General features: G+C 42.3%; 1 protein-coding gene across 2 annotated transcripts in view; it reads left to right on the top strand.

The window, feature by feature from the left end:
- The window catches only part of SERTAD2 (SERTA domain containing 2), a 120,327-nt gene extending 103,742 nt beyond the window's left edge, over nucleotides 1–16,585 (top strand). For both annotated transcript variants that reach the window (XM_023590721.2, XM_004465084.4), the window contains exon 2: nucleotides 11,292–16,585. In XM_023590721.2, the coding sequence (XP_023446489.1) occupies nucleotides 11,296–12,249 (954 nt within the window). In that variant the 5' untranslated portion in view covers nucleotides 11,292–11,295 and the 3' untranslated portion in view covers nucleotides 12,250–16,585. The remainder of the gene's footprint in view (nucleotides 1–11,291) is intronic.
- Nucleotides 16,586–17,151: the final 566 nt, after the last annotated feature.

Genomic DNA, 17,151 nt, shown 5'->3' with positions numbered 1-17,151 from the left:
CTGAAAGCAAAGATTAAAATAATCATAATTTTAAAATACTTTCTGGTATAGCATACTTTGTGTGTGTGTGGTTTTTTTTTTTTTAAAGCTGTCACATAGTTTTTGGCAAAGCCTTTGGTTTCTACCCTAAACCTTTTTTTTTTCCCTCTCCCTGACAATGTTTGTTAAGGATCTCTAGTGTAAGGGGAAAAACAAGGTATCTTTGGGGAAAAGATGCTACAGGAGGGTTGAAACCAGAATCCCATACAAGCAATTATTAATACAAGAGAAAAAAAGATTTTCATTATGTGCAGGGACTGAAGGGTGGGGGTGGGGGAAGGTATCTAGTATTTACAAGCACTCAGTCTTATGGGAAAGAAATTCAAATGTAAAAATTCTTTACCAAATGTTAATGAGGTTTTAGATTCAGAATGATAAAGATGTGTTCCTGATACTAAATGTTTATAAAGTGGCATCACAATTTCAGTGATTATAATAACATGTAAAAACGGTATTATTTGTTCCTAGTTATCAACTTTTAAATGGAAAGATTTATAATAGCTAATCTGTTAACATTATTGTTAAACATACAAGATCTTAAAACCTTAACTTGTTATTTGTAGAAAGACTTCTAGCAAGTAGCTTACAAGTTACTTAGGGAGATGCTTCACTATCTCCCTAAAATTAACTCTATTATCTTTTACAGTTAAGTAGCTCTTTTTACAGTTAAGTAGCTCCTCCCAACATCCTTTATGAAGCATTTCCCCACATGACTGCCTGGAGCGGTTCAGTGTGGAGGTGATTTTGCTGTATTAAGAAACAGTGGGATTAGTGAAGGCTTCTATACTAGTAAAACTCTTAATGTTAAATTTATTGAGCCGCATTGTGTGGTTGGGAGTCCACTTTAGAATCCCCACTGGAAATTCTGAATCCTCCAAGGATTCAACCATGGTTTTTGAATGGTCCGTGTTACTTAAAAACAGCCTTTCCAACATCCTGTATTTCCAGAGTTTGAACCATAGCATAATAAAATTTAGATTGGTCTCAGTAAGACTACAAGCTTGTTTAACAGTGGCCTGTGGAGGCCTGAATTTGGAAACGATCTTGAAAATAAATGTGTATATCTTAAGAGATGTGTAGGTAGAAATTGCAGTGAAGAATCCGATTTCAGGGGTGCCTTGTTACTGTCCCACGCCTCCTGGTGGCTGGATATGAAGTGCAGGCTTGCGGCGCTAAAGGGATTTGGACTTGTACTGGACATGCTTGTTTACATAAAGCATTGATAGCTTTCTTCTGTGTAAGCAACCTATCAAGTTAATATAGTAGCTCTCATTAAGAGTGCAAATTATTTATTTGACTTTTAAAAATTTTCAGAATCTTAAAATATGTATTGTTTTATTTTTCCTTTGCATTGTGGAAAGTTCCACATATACTCAAAAGTAGAAGGAAGAGTACAATGCACTCTCATGTACTTATCACCCAGTTTTAGCAGTTATCAACACTTTGTTGATCTTGTTTCATCTACACAGCAAATTTTTTTCTGGAGTACTTTAAAGCAAACTCAAAGTGTGCCTATCATGTTGAGTATGTTTTTGTTAAACAAGCTGTATAATTCTGTTCAACTTTTTACTTCATTTACGTGTGTGGTGCTTTTAGCCAGAATCCTTAGTTAAAATATAAAAATTGTTAGCATTTCCATGATCTTTGGTATCCCCTGGCTTCATAAGGGTTAGGATTAAAACCTAAAATTTCTAGCTTGAAGAGGAACTAAGACAGGATATTAAAAAGATTTTAAATACTTAACAGGTACATTTGAAAAAGCCTATTTTTCTTTCCAGGTGTTTATTAACATGGCTGTAATTTATTCCAAAGAAATATTTAAGAAGACTCCCCCCTCCCCTGAATTTGATTCTGTCTTGCTTACTAAATGCAGTTAGTTGTCAGCAGGTATTCTTCCAGGAGAAAAGGCTATATTTGACAAACTTGACAAACTGTTAAAAATTATCGTCAATTTAATAGAAGCGTGTAAAAACTCTGGGAAGGAAAGCTAGACTCTCTTAAAATGTGGGCGTTAGAAAACAACCCCCGTCAGTAAAACTTGGGTTTTCTTAGAGATAAACTTCCTGGCGGAATTTCGGTTCTCTCCAGCCTTAAGAGCCTGCGGTGAAAGTGCGGTGGATCGCGCGGTCTGCGGAGCCTGACCCCTCACCCGTGCTGCCTGCGGGCCTCGATGGCCGGTGCGGGCGTGCGCAACGGGGGAGAGCCGGGGCGAGCCGGGGGCGGCGCCAGGGCGCACAGTGGGATCAGGTTACAGGTTTAGACTACGGCTGGAGCGCAGTTAACTGGCTTGATCTGGTGACTGGCGTTATAATTACATTGCAGATTTGTTAGGGAAGGCTTTGTCTTACTTACCAATTAGCATGGATGTTACTTCAGGGACCTCAGAAATCCTGGATGAGCTTCCCTTATCTGGGCAGCTTCAGGTGTTCTGGGGATCCAAACCCTGTCTGCGAATAAGCAGAGAGGCTGGCTCCCCTTTGGAATTTGCCCGGGTTTCGGCCACTCTGGGCCAAAGACCGTCACTTTGGGGTCTGAAGTCTGTCTTTGGGCGCGCCGATGCCCCTGCACCTTGCCGCCCCCTCCTGGGGGCTCTCGGCATCGCGCCCCACGCCGGGCGGGCTTGAGCCGAGGTCACCCTCACACCAGAGGCCGCGGAGGACTCGGTCTTATTTATGAGCTCCCCCTGATCTTGCCAACACCACCAACTACGCCCTGTTCTCGCTGGTGTGTTTTGTTGCTTGGGGGAAGGGGAGTGTTAAAATACTATGGGTTTCGTAGTTGCGGGTGCTGTTTATTGCGTGTAGAAAGTTGCCTAAGTAGATGTATCTCCCCCACCGAAATGGGCTCGCTCTTTTCCTTCCTGCTTGGGAGTTGCTGCCTCAAAACTGGACAGTAGACTGGAGGGAAGAAATGAAAGTTCCCATCTAGAGAGGAATTTTCTCTTAGAGTGCCTCCCTTGTGTGGTGAGAGGCATCTCCTTGTTCTGAAGAGAAGCTCTCCATTTGGACACCTCAAAAGGCTAGTGTGTGGAGTGAGGAGAGAAAGAGAAATGAAAATATTCTGTGTTTCAGAAGTTGTCTCAAAACAGTTTCTGGCCCAAGTTTGAGCGGCCTCTCTTTTTGTCTCTGAAGGAGACACACAATAATTGTTCCAAGGGCACTCCTATTTTCTACCACTAACCCCCTCCCCCCAAAAGAAACTGAAAGGATGTGTTTCCACTTAGAGGGCTGTGGGTTTTGGTGACACAGGATGTCAGAGTGAGGAAAGAGCTTCTCCTGGCCTTCTTTTCAAAGGCACTCATCACATATCTTTTCTGAGTTTTATGTGTATGTGTGTGTTTTCCTTCAAAAGAGGTAGATCCATGAGGACAAATCACTGCTTAGAATTGTTGACATTAATGTAAATGCCTCGTTATTATGGTGTTTAGTGTCAGTATTGGCTTTATGGTTGGAGCTCCCACTCTGCTGTACTCTTTAGCAAACAGTGGTCATATTATAGAAGTTAGGGATAAGGCTTTTTAAAGCTCACTTTTAAATTAGGAGCCTTTTTCTTGAGAGCTATAACTGATTTTTTAAAATTGCTTTGATTAAAGTATGGCATGCATGCAAAAACATGTACAGATCCTAAGTGTACGGGTCAGAGACTTATCACAAAGCAAACACAAGTGTGTATTCAACACCCAGAAGAAAAAGTAGGACCTGACCAGGTCTTCCTGAAGCAGCTGTGGACACCATAGCTTAGTTTTGCCTTGTTAACTCCCTTTTTTAAAAACAGTGTCACTTAATTGTGAAGCCTACTACATGCCTGAGAAAGGAAGACACTGATTTTCTACCTGTAACTTACAAGTCCAAAGGGAGGTTAGATTCAGCTCTTGAAAATGTCTACAAGGTATGCATCAATTGGGCCTTCGGGTGTTTTGAAGGGATAACTCGTGAGTTCTCCCCGCAGGTGCCCCTCCATCCGTGAAAGCAAGCGCTGCCTTCACTGCCTTGGGCATGTAGTCAGTCACTCCTTCCCCAGTTGTTTCCTGTCTTCAGAGATTGGGGCTAAGCTGTCAGTGTTGACCCCTTTTTAAAGCCCTTTTGAAGCATTCAATATCTTTCTCTGGGTAGTGATGGAGGACTTTCTTTCCATCTGGGATAATGACTAATGTTTGGAATGAACTGAGGTAAAATGTAAATGTAGGTTTTCATACTTTTTTTTAACTGGCACAGAGTCAGGAAATATGTTCCCCAGAAATCCAGCCCTGCTGGAGGGCTGCTGAGGGTTCCCAGGGCAGGACACCCCCAGCCCCAAGCCTTGGGCCATAGAAAGTGCCATCAGACTGAGAGGGCTGGGGCGAGCCTGCAGCTTCAAGCAGTGGGGTTTTGGTTTGTTTGTTTTTTCCCCCTTTTTGTTAGTGGGGGTGACAGAAGTAGTAGTTTGGAGAGGTTTAATATTAAATTTTTAATATAAAATTTTAAAAATTTCGAATAACATTAAAAGTGATTTTAAGCATATTTCAAAGAAGCATAGCTTTTAAATAGTTGAAAAACATTGAATTAACATGGTCTTTTTTTTGTTTGCTTTTTGTCTTAATGCCTTAAAAATAAAAGCTATGAAATGGTACCCTTTTAAACATAGGAACTGTCGTTTCAGTTCCTTTTTGAACCTGGGCATAAGGCCTCACTTAAAGACATAGCGGAAAGAATCCGGGCACCTCTGAGCCACTGGCATTTGATATATCAGTCTAAGAACCTCAACTTTATCATTAGAATTGAGCTTAATACACTTTAATTCTGAGTATTTTTTTAAATGGTATTTGTCAATTACCAGCACAAAAATGCTCTCCCTTCATTTTTTCCTACATGCTTAAACACAAATAGGGAAGACCTTAGGAATCAAGATTAACTGAGTAAATATATTCCTGGGCTTAAACATTAAATGACCGGATGAGGAAAAGACCAAATTGTGGTCCTCAAAGCATAACCTGGGAACTTATTGAAAATGCACATTCTCAGGCCCTAACCCAGACCTGCTGAATGATAAGTTCTAGGGGTGAGGCTCTCTGGGTGATTCTGCTCGCCCAAGTTTGAGGCCTAAGAGTAAGAAAGCTATTCCCACAAGAACTTTCTGACCGGGAGCTTTCCTGCCTTTGGATTCTAGTATATTTTATTACTCAGGTCCTGGTCTGTAAAGCTGTCTTTACTCCGAAATGTGTTCAGCTCTTCCCTTCCTCATATCTTCTCTCCCACAGAGTGCACACTCAGGGACAAAGGCACACACAATGTAAAGGTCTTTGTTTTACCCTTCTTCTCTTGCTGTCCCTTCTGTGTCTTTTCTCATTCTTTTCCTTTACCATTCATTTATTCAGCTACTATTCATGGACCATCTTCCTAGTGTCAGAAACTGCTCTGACTGCGGATACAGATTTCTCTAAGGCCCTGTGGGGCTGCTTCTCATCTGGAGGTGGGAGACAGACATTAAAAGACAGTCACACCCTAAAGATAAATTTCTGGTGGCAGGACTACAAATCTGTCTCCAGGAACCTTCCATGAACCACTCAGCCAATATGACCCTTACTGTGGGATCCCTTCGGGATCCATATTGACCTTTTACTTTGGGAGCCACTCAGAATCTAGAACTGCAGAACCCTGACTGGTCAGAAAACCAAGGTCTTCTGTTCCTTTGGTCCTTTGTCTTCAGAGGAAACTCCTTTGCACTATCTAGTGGCAGTTGTTACTTTTGATGTATTTTAACATCAACTCCCCCAACAGATTGTAGCTTTTGAGAGCAGAGCCCTTGCTAATGAGAAGCCTTTGTTTCTAACAAGTTCACTGAGGGAGGAGGGGTGTGTTTATGTCGAGCCTTTCATTGAGAGCCAATGAATATTCCCTAGAAAAGTGGCTGTGATTAGTGTTAGGCCCCTTTGGGTCGGCAGAAGAGGGAGCACCGCCCTCACTCGCCACCCCACCCCCGAGGTCTGCGGAGGCCTGAGGAGACAGGAGACGTGTTTAGTTCAGAGCTCCCGCCTGACTCCTCCGTGAGGGGGTCTCTAGTTCAACCCTGAAGCTCAGGGTTTTTCTGGGTCTTGGACTGAAAACTTGTGTACAAGACCTGGGTTTGGGGCTTGGTCTGCAGAAGCCGAGGGAAGAGACACTGTGGGGAGTCAAAGCCCCGAGGTGACCCAGGAACCAAGTGAGTCACAAACCCCTCCTTGGAGCAGATCCTGGGCGCACCCTCCCAGTGTCCCTTAGCCTTAGCCCGGCCTCGCAGGGCGGAACACGGAACTCTCTCCTTCCCTGGGGTTACCTTGAACTGTTAATGAGCTCCAGATACTACTACTACTTCAAGCTGCAGCCTAGTGAGGCCTTTTAAAAGGTCACGTGCCTCTCCAGTCTCAGGCTTAAGAACTATCCTCAGCGCTGCTGAGGAAAAAGGTTTCTGGGAAGCAGCACCAGCTTTGGCCAGCCTGAGCTCCAGGCCCAGAAATGCTGGGAGGGGCGATGTCACTTGGCTTCTTGCCCACAGGTTCCTGAAATGCGTGTATTTTTTTTTCTTTAAATAGTCTCCAGCTTACCAGGGTAGTCATTAATACAAAGCCCTGAGAGTGAGATTTATTTTCACTACTCTCCTCCCTTGCTTTAGGTCAAGGGTTCTCTACCAGGGGTTCCATGGACCTCCAAGGGGTCTGTGGAAAGATTTAAGGTGGTCCGTGAGCCTGGATTTTTAAAAATCAACTTGTTGTCTTTATTTTCTCTGACCCACTACCTGAAATCTAACATTTCCTTCACTTGTGAATGTAAGCAATAAATTATAGTAGTATACATTTCATATCACATCATAGTTGTTGCATATCTCGAAAAATCACTTAGGCTCATCCATACTTCAAAACTACGATAGTTGTTAGACCCAATGCTAGTTGAGTGTCATAACACTATCTGCTGCTGCATTCTGAGCAGGGGTCCTTGGTTTTCACCTGACTGGCAAAGGGGTCCGTGGAGCAAAAAATGGTTAAGAACCCCTGTTTTAGGTAAAACCCTTGGAGTTGGAGGCCTCTTCTGACCGACCACTTTAGAGAGGGAGAAGACTTTACTCTCTGAACAGTGCATTGAACACGCTTTGGGAAGACTGTACTTCATTTTTAAGTAAAAATGCAAGGGTAGATTTTATTATGTTGCATCTTATTCCTTTCTATTAAAACGTAGAACCCCTCAGTCCTGCTGTCACCCTAATCAACTCACACAAGGCAGCAAAGCAACCAAGGCACTCGATCTGGGATCCGGGTCAGGTCTGGCCCAGAGAAGAACCCAAATGCCCACATTACCAGCTGCTGGTTGTTCACGCACAGGGTGAGGGTGTGTGAAATTCCTGCACTCGATTGGCAGAAATTCAGGTGTCCCAAATCTCTCCGTTTGTAAAATGCCCAGCATTCAACTGGAGAAGAAAAATGCACCTGTTTTGATTCATTCACAATGCACTCAAATGATCTTTTCTATGTCACAGCACTCCTCATTGTCCCCTAGGTAAAAAAAAAAAAAAAAAAAAAAAAAATTTTAGATGGAATTAGGATTAAAAGGATTGTGTGCATTTTTAATTTTTTTGGGTGCATGGACCCAGTTTGCCTCATTATATGAAATAGAGAAATGAAGGCAAACATGGTTTGAGACATTACTATCGATCCTTCTTTACACTTTTGAGAAGCATATTGGAAGTTTCGATTTGTGTATCAGTTTCTGCTCACAGATTTTGCTTACATGGGTCCTCTCCTGGCACCTTCCAGGAAAAGTCTTATCAAGCTTTTTCTAAATCATTAGGATTATCACCTAGCTATGACCAGCTGGATCATTCTAATTGGAAATTAAGAGCTTCTCATGTTGAACTTTCTGAAAGTAACTCCACAGATCTCTTTTCAGCTATGGGAATCCTGCTAAATAACTACAGTATTCCATGATCAGTGTACTTTTTAAATATTTCAGTTATATGGATTCAGTGATGACTTCTAGAGAAATAAAAGTGATTGAAAAAGTCCCCTTGGTTTTTTTTCGTTTTTGTTTTTTTTCTGGCAACAAACCTTTGATTTAAATCTTTAAATGTCTTTAAATCCTAAAAGACACTCTACGTTGGTGATTAAAAGAAAATAAAAAATCTACACTGTCTTACCTATACTAGCTCTCCTCCAGAACACTTACAGAATCAAAGTGGTGGTAAAAGGATTCGTTTTTTTCTTCCCCTACCCCAACTTGCTGTTTTTTGCTGTCTGTGTCCATTCACTTTGTGATCTTCTGTATCTATTTCTCTTTTTGTCTTCTCTTCTCGTCTTTCTCCTCTAGGATTCACTGGGATTTGATCCTGGGGGCCTCTGATGTGGAGAGAGGTTCCCTGTCAATTGCACCTCCTCAGTTCCTGGTCTCTGCTGTGCTTCACCTCGACTCTTCCCTTTGTCTCTCTTTTCTTGTTGTGTCATCATCTTGCTGTGTGACTCACTTGCGTAGGCACTGGCTCGCCACGCAGGCACTCGCATGGGCACTCGGCTTGCCATGTGGGCACTTGGCTCACCACGTGGGCACTTGGCTCGCCACGTGGGCACACACATAGGCAGTCAGCTCATCGCATGTGCACTGGCTCACTGCAGGCAAGCTTTCTCTTCTTTTTCACCAGGAGGCCCCAGGGATCGAACCCAGGTTCCCCCCATATGGTACGTGGAGGCCTTATCACTTGAGCCACATCTGCTTCCCAATGATTCATTTTTAATTGTGTATTGTGTTTACATTTTGGGACACTGCTTCTCAAATTGTCAGTGTTCAGGGGCCAGTTCTTTGTTGTTTTTTAAAATTTTCATGGATTAATACTTTTGTAAAATACAATAAAAATAATTACTACAAAAATGAAATAAAATACAAAGATATAGAAAATACAAGGCCCATTTTTTTTTTATTAGATCCAACAGTCATGTAATTACTTTGTCAATTTATGAAAGAAGTTTCAAAATACAATACTATCTTTACTTTCCTCTTCATGGACCAGTAACAGTTCACAGACCCCATCTGTGGATCACACTGTTTTAGAGTGTATACATATGTCTTTGTGTATGCACACACACTTTTAAATATATTGTGCCTGATCACATTATTTTGCAGCAGCTTTGCATGAGAATTGAGTGCTCTTAGTAAGCAAAGTTTGTTTTTTCTGGAGGTAAGTATTTAAATGCTTAGATTATAAGCAAACACAAATAGTATCTTAGTGAATACAACTTTCTGTTTGAAAATACAGTTGTCGAGTACCACTGCCAGTGCATAAATTTAAGAGTTTTATAATGTGAAGTGCAGTCACCTCCATTCTGATTCATGCTCAAGTTTAATATGGCACAGATATTTTAGATAGGAAATGTTCTAGGCAAAGTATATATATACAAATGAGACTTTTAGCACTAAACAGTAGGAAATATTTCTGTCATGTAAAGTATTAGATAAGGCACGTTGTTTATTATACCTTCCTTGCATCAGAAATTGACTGATCTTGGTCCTAGTGATTGACAGCCCTTTATAAGATGAGGGACATTGTTTCTTGCAAGCACCTCCACATTCTTTACAAGCATTAATAAATTCTCAAGCTCATTCTTTCCTTTTCTTTTTTGTTGTTGTTATATTATAGTTTTACAAGCTCATTCTGACATTGATAAGTTGTAGCTGCTGTCACGGTTCTGTCCTGGGGACTGAGGCTCTGTGACGCGCGCCTGTCTCTGTCCCCCTTGAGGGTCAGCGTGGCTTTCTTTAACAGGATGTTGGAAGGAAGTTCTGCGCTTATATTCCTTAGTATGGAATTTATAATTCAAAATGACAAGGAGGTATAAAAGAGATTTGGCCTTGGAAGGCCAGGCTTTATGCATCTGTGCCTAGCAGAGTACCTAAGACAGCTTAGATGAGCTGGTAAAGGATTGATTGAGGCACGATCGAGGTCAGTTGTAGTAATTCAGTGAACGCTAAGTAGAATTGAGAAGAAAAACTGGATAACTACAAAGCAGTGGCTTATATACGTAGGTATCAGAGTGAGTCACACTGAGGAGAGAATCGACACAACCGCATGTAGGTGTTGTGGAGGGGTGAAGGGACATGCGTAGACCTGGCTTAGTGGACACCATCGGAACCGCTTTCTTCATTAAATGGTTAGAAGGGAAGGTCTGTGAGGCAGAGCTACTGGACTTGAGATTGTTCTGTCGAGAGTGCAGAAGTTCTGAAAGGAGGCCATGAGGCTGTGACCTTGGGGTGCAGGAAGGACCCCTGCAGAGGGTGACAACCAGTTGACAGTGTCTTCACTCAGGCAGCAAAGGAGGCAGCCTCAGCTGTAACAGCCGGAGCCAAAGGGCAGGCCTTCTTCTTTAGGGGTTTTAGAATTCATCCCACTGTCAGATTCTCAGGGTCTGACGTATGAGGCCATTGTTGCTTTGCTGCTTTGAAATACATATGTCTCCCTGGATTCACAGTAGGTGATTTTGTTGAGAAATGTCTCAAGTACCCAAATAGCAATGCTTACAATCAAAGCAAATTACTTTTAAATTAATCCAGTTGCATTCAGGTACAACTGTACGTGTTGAAACTGAGCCAAGGAGAAACTTGGGCTGGGAGGTACACGTTCCTTGACTTGATTCTAGCACGAAAAGCAGGGCAGCTCAGTCGCAGTGGTCATTTAACACAGGCCAAGTGCTTCACCACATGTCACCAAACAGGCAGAAAGGCTTTATGCATAATGAAGATGGAGAAAGGATTTGAAAGCACACGTAGTTGTACCAAAATTGTACATGTTCCCCTTCTCTAACTTCTTTTAATCATTCAAGATGTGTTCAAGCTGAAATTTATGACATATATATCTGTTTGTCGTAGCATTCTCAGTGTTTCCTTGGGCTTTAAAAATAAATCTGTTTGAAGGAGGGAAGTTGAACCTGCATGATAATGTGAGGCATGCAAACGCAAGCACATGAGCTGAGAAGTCAAAATCACGGTTTCCATGGTAACTCTTAACTTGTCTGTGTCGTACACATTTCTCAGGAAATACATTTACCAGGCTACCTCATGATAAAAATTGCTCCACAGGCAGTGGGAAGGTCGGTTTCCCAGTTTTCTCTTATGTAGAAGGTATTCCCCCTAATTAATTCATCAGAGCTAAATAACAAGGGGCAAGGAATCCAAGTCCAAGTCCCGATCTCTGATTGCTTTAATGCTGTTGAAATTAGGTTTCATGCAATTAATCCCATTTCCTTCCTTTCTCCTTTGCAGATATATGTTGGGTAAAGGAGGAAAACGGAAGTTTGATGAGCATGAAGATGGGCTGGAAGGCAAAATCGTGTCTCCCTCTGACGGTCCATCTAAGGTGTCCTACACCTTACAGCGCCAGACTATCTTCAACATTTCCCTTATGAAGCTGTATAACCACAGGCCCCTAACAGAGCCCAGCTTGCAAAAGACTGTTTTAATTAACAACATGTTGAGGCGGATCCAGGAGGAACTCAAACAGGAAGGCAGCCTGAGGCCCGTGTTCGCCGCCTCCTCGCAGCCTGCAGATCCCCTGAGCCACAGCTACCGGGAGGCGCCCCCTGCCTTCAGCCACCCCGCGTCCCCGCCCGCTCACCCCTGCGACCTCGACGACCTCGGAAGCACTACACCCCTGGAGGCCTGTCTCACCCCGGCCTCCCTGCTCGAGGACGACCACGACACTTTTTGCACTTCCCAGGCCTTGCCGCCTGTGGCTCCTACCAAACCCTTACCTCCAGCTCTCCCCCCGGAAAAGGACAGTTTCTCCTCCGCCTTGGACGAGATTGAGGAGCTCTGTCCCACATCTACCTCCACAGAGGCCGCGGCAGCCGCAGCGGACAGCTCGAAAGGGAGCTCCAGCGAGGGCGGCCTCCAGAAACCCGAGGGGCTCCCTGAGGGCCGCACCGATGACTCAAAGCTGATGGACTCCCTGCCTGGGAATTTTGAAATAACTACGTCCACGGGTTTTCTGACAGACTTGACTCTGGACGACATCCTCTTTGCTGACATTGACACGTCGATGTATGATTTCGATCCCTGCACGTCCGCGTCAGGGACAGCCTCAAAAATGGCCCCGGTGTCGGCCGACGACCTCCTCAAGACGCTCGCTCCTTACAGCAGTCAGCCTGTCACCCCGAGTCAGCCTTTCAAAATGGACCTCACGGAACTGGACCACATCATGGAGGTGCTCGTTGGGTCCTAGAACCGCGGGGCCCAGTAACCCGGACGCTCGTCCAGGCCCTGCGAGTGTTCCCACAGCCCCGGCCGCCCCTCCGCACTGTGCATGCACCCTCGCTTGCCTTTTTCAAAGAAAAAGAAAATTTTACAAAAGGATCACACTAGTTTTTGCTTTGAGCAGAGTTGGAGTGCCTTCATCCAAGTATGACCACTTTTAATATGCTTTTTTGAGTGGTTCCTCAGAGACCTACTACCCTGGTTTAGGAAAGAATACATTTGAAGACAGTGTTGTTATGTTGGATGACAAAAATAAAGAGTTTTGAAGTGAAGCACAAGGATTAAGTTGGAAAAGCTGTAAATTGCATGTGCATATTTGTCTATTTTTTCTATAAGTTTTATTGCAAGAGGTAAAAAAGAAAAAAATATATATTATTTAGATAATCTCAGTACCTTTTCTGGTATCTTCGCCCTGTATAGGTTGACTTGGCAATTCAGCCTTTTTAGAGGCATTAACTACTCCTCGTAAGTGTTGCATTTACATGGCTGTTTAGAAACTGCTGCCCAAATTTATTTTATATTTTTGTACAGATTCTGCAGTTTATGATATTGTTTTTCTAAAAACAAATGCTGTTTATACATATGAGATAGCTATTTTGATAGGATTTGCTCACATAGTTCCTGCAAACTTCAGATGTACAAGTTGCACTTGTACTTTTATAGAGTTGTAATGTTTTATATGTGTATGGTGCAAAGAGAAAATTGGATCAAATCATTCTGCAGTTGATATCCCCAAATGCAAACACATACAGACACACAAACACACACATCACTTTAAGAAAGGGCCAGGCGCTATCACACCCAAATTTCACAAGCACCAACCCCCCTGGCACAAACACCTGCCAATACTGTGATTCCCAAAGCCAGAGCCACACCTGCTCATCAAATTTGCATTAAGCAGTTGGCGGGAGATGGCTGTGGAGCTCGGGGTTTAACTGATAGTTCTCTTTAGCTCCCTTTTTTTGAGGGGAAGGCTATCAAGTACTTAAGTGTGTATTTATGCCAAGTTTGTGCTTTCAATGGTTTTTTAAAAATTAAACCCAAATCTTCTTTTTTGGCATAATTTTCTTTATGACCTAAAATTTCTACATCCTAACAAAATTTTATTAAAAGCAACCAACCTTTTCATGGAATTAAAAGCCTATTGCAATGCTTAGGACTCTTAAAAAAAAGAAAAAGAAAATCTCCCCAGAAGGCATCCATCATGCTGCTGAATTGTCTTTTCCAACTTCCCTTCCCTAGAGCTTTTGTTCCTTCTGTTGCTAAGTGCTGAAAATGGCATCCTCACGATCACCACAGCGAGCTGCTAGCTCAGCTCACCTCGGCTTGGCCTGGGACACAACACGCTCTTGTAACATTTGTGGCTCTTGAACCTGGAATTTGTCACATTATGTCACAGGCTTCCAATCTGGTTGCTTTCTTAAATCTACTGCTTTAACCACTTTACACTTTACAAGGCTCTTTTACCCAAATACACAGACAGGACTTTCTATGCATGTTTCTCTCCTGCAGCAACCCCTTCCCCCGCAGCTATACACACATACACTTTTGAAGAGTTTTTTTTTTATTCCTAGTGGTGTACATTTAATTTTTAAAAGTTTGCAATGTATCATGCTTGTTGCCGAAATTGCTGATGGCCTTTTCGTTTCAGTTTTTTTCTTTTTCCCAATGGTACTTTAGCTGTTGAGTGCAGGTTACAACCTATATTGTTGAAATGCTGATGGCTTCTTTAGGAATAACTTTTATATTTATTTAAAATTTTTAAATTATGGGGTTTGTTGGTTTTTTTTTTGTTTGTTGTTTTTTTTTTTTTTTAGTCGTTGGTCGTTTGTCAATATTCAGTCACCAGTTCTGCTCACTTCTTGCCATGGATAAAATTGGGTCTTTCTGGACAATTTTTTTAAAAAGACAAGTTTATAAAATGGCACTTTAAATAAGCCATAGTTTTATTTTTGTAATGCACGTAGCAAAATGAATACATATGTGATGAAGGAACTGCTCTTCTAAGATTCATGTATGACGTAATTAAATCTCTACGTTCTAATTTACTTTTTTTCCCACTTGAGTATGTTTTAAAGGCTAATTATCAACTCAGTAGAGCAGTGAGAAACTGATCAAATTGCACTTGTTCTCCTACCAGCAACCTCCATACGGACACCTCTTTCTCCCTGCTACAGACTTGCCGTCTTCCTTCGATAGGACTGGGACCATGCAATCGGGGTGAGGTTGTTGTGGGAGCATCCAGTGTCACTGTGCGTGTTGGTTTTAAGAGCTTCCCTTTCTTATAGAGGACAAGTCTGCCCCAGATGCCATGATTTCTATAACGGGAGGACCCAGAACACTTGCCACATGCTGCATACGTATTTGTACATATACAATAGTGTTGATTATGCTGAACAAAAACATGGTAAAGCAGTTGATTTACCATTGTTAAAAACTGATTTACAGTAACTTAGAACAACTGTACTTTTGTTGGATTAGTAAATCGTGTGTTTAAACAACTCCCATATGTTGGGCAACAGTTCAAATAAGCACAGAGAAGTGTTGCCTAAAAGTGATTCTCGGACTCTCTTGTATTTGTAAGGTTGGCCTAAAAGCAAAACAAAAACCCCCACGACAGCAGGCAAATGCTTTTTAACTTTGGACACCCTTGCCATAAATTCTTGATAGTCAAAGTCAAATGATGACGACTTGAGATATTAGTGTCCCATTTTCCAAAAAAGTTAAACCAGTAAATGTTTAAATTATCTTTGTGTCTTTTTACTAAGTAATGTAAAATGGGAAGAGAACAAACTGAGTGTGGTCTCCAAGTCCCACTTGGCCATGGGATGTGCTTCTGGATCCCACTGGGCAGTCATGCCTTCCCCTGTATAACCAACATCAAGTGACATTTGGAGTCAAGCAGGCAGTCTGAGGTGCTTCCTAACAAAGACAAGCGGGCTGGGGCAGGGAAGGGATGATTATTGACAGTGATGTGCAATGAAGTGACAAGATGAGAGCAGAATAAGAGCTTTGAATTTGAAGTGATTTTTTTTCCCCATAAGTTATTTATTCCTTTTTTTTCCTGTGTAAATATATTTATTTTACTGTGGAGCTCTAACATCTGGATCATAACATGCAGTATGTATGGTAGGAATCTCTTCTCTTGTAGGAATGTAAATCTGTATAATAAGGGGGTCTGAGCTAGACTCCTGGGTCTTCTCATTGCATGCACAGTCTGCATTCGTTTCACTCTCTTCTCCAATATGGGTCTATTTGAAATATGCAAAAGGTATGAATGAGGAATGTTTTAATACCTCCAAATTTTTAAGAAAATCAAGCATCAAAGGGTTGGTATTTTTAAACTTTTTTGTTTTTTTTTTAGTAGCACTTTCTCTTTATGGCAGAAGGGGCAACCACACCGACACCCACCCTCGTTCATATCAAAGGGTGAGAAATAGCCAGAGCCTCCGCTACACCTGAGTGTCTTTTATCAATTGAGCATTTTATTGCCATAGCCCCTTGGAGTGCCCAAGCTGCCCCAGGTCAATCAAGGAAAATGTCTTAAATAAATAAACTCCAGAGAGCCAAAGTATCAACTTACAGATCGTTTTTAAAGCTTAAATTTATTAACCACCTTTGTGGTAAACAATGAATTATGGATACCACAGGGCAGCCTTCTTAAATGACAGATGTAAAAAAATAAGACTACCTTGTGCAGCGATTGTTATTCTATGTATTAATTGTCTTAATTTCAAAACTTTGCTGTTGCAAATTGGACCTATATACATTTTCTGAAAATATTGAACAGAGCATACTTAATCTGTTCTGGCTGTAAATGAACTTCCTTAACTGCCTTGCCCCTGACGGCAGAGAGGTGTGTGTGTCCTGCTTATGTACAATTGTTTTCAGTGCTTCTAAGAATGAGTCTAAATAGTTCTTGAAAATTAGCCAGGATCAAATGCTATTGCAGACAAAGCCAATGAAAGTTTTGGACTTAGTTTCGGGTATAACAAATTTCGAAAAGAAGTGCAGTCCATACGTGTAAACAACTGAGATTTTGGAACAGATGTAAATAGTGACATGTTTGGTGCATGGTTTTTGAGGAGGGCTTTTATCAAAAAGGAGGTGTAACCTTTCCCCCACAGACCTGAGAGCTGTGCCTTTTCTATGCAATATTACAGACGTTACATCGGAACCCAGATGGCTGTATTCATGTGTAGGTTTGGGCTGTAATCTAAACAATTGGACAGATTAAATGTACATGGAAATGAGCAGTCTTACTTTTGTAGTTTTATATTATACAATAAACAGTTAAAAGATGAGAGGGGCGTGTTTGCAGTGCTTTCTTCTGACCAGAGCCCATCCTGCGTCTATGCTGTTGTAATTTGCTTGAGGAACAGTCCACACGGGAACGTCTAGAGCTCAAGGCGGCTTCTGTGATACATTCCTCTCCTAGGTTCCAACCCTGCCTCTTAGACCCTTATAGACCTCCTGTTTTTTGTGTCTGCTTTCAGCTCTCTCTGAGTGATGGATTTCTCCAGAGTTTGGCCTAGGACCAGCTCTTCACCAAGCCTCCACTCACTCTACTGCTTGCATACACAAGGTGACATAATCTATCCTGGACTCTCAAAACTTATTTCTGGCTCCTGCCCCTCTCTTGAGCTCTGGCTTGAAAATAGTTGCCAAGATTTGCCATCTCAGACTCGGTGTGTCTAAAATAGTTGCCATAGATGCTGCTCCTCCTGTGGGACTGTTCTCCCAGGCCTTACTTGGCTGCTCACGTGTGGCTCACCCTCTCCGAGCCCTCTGCTGTTTCCTTCCCATCACCACCTCAGCTTCCCCTACTTGGGCCCTCTTTGCTCCTGGCCTGCAAACTTTGTGTCAGCTT

Source organism: Dasypus novemcinctus, chromosome 17, assembly GCF_030445035.2.
Source record: "Dasypus novemcinctus isolate mDasNov1 chromosome 17, mDasNov1.1.hap2, whole genome shotgun sequence".
NCBI lineage: Eukaryota > Metazoa > Chordata > Mammalia > Cingulata > Dasypodidae > Dasypus > Dasypus novemcinctus.
The sequence above is the reverse complement of the archived record's forward strand: the minus strand, read 5'-3'. Positions and strand labels throughout refer to the sequence as shown.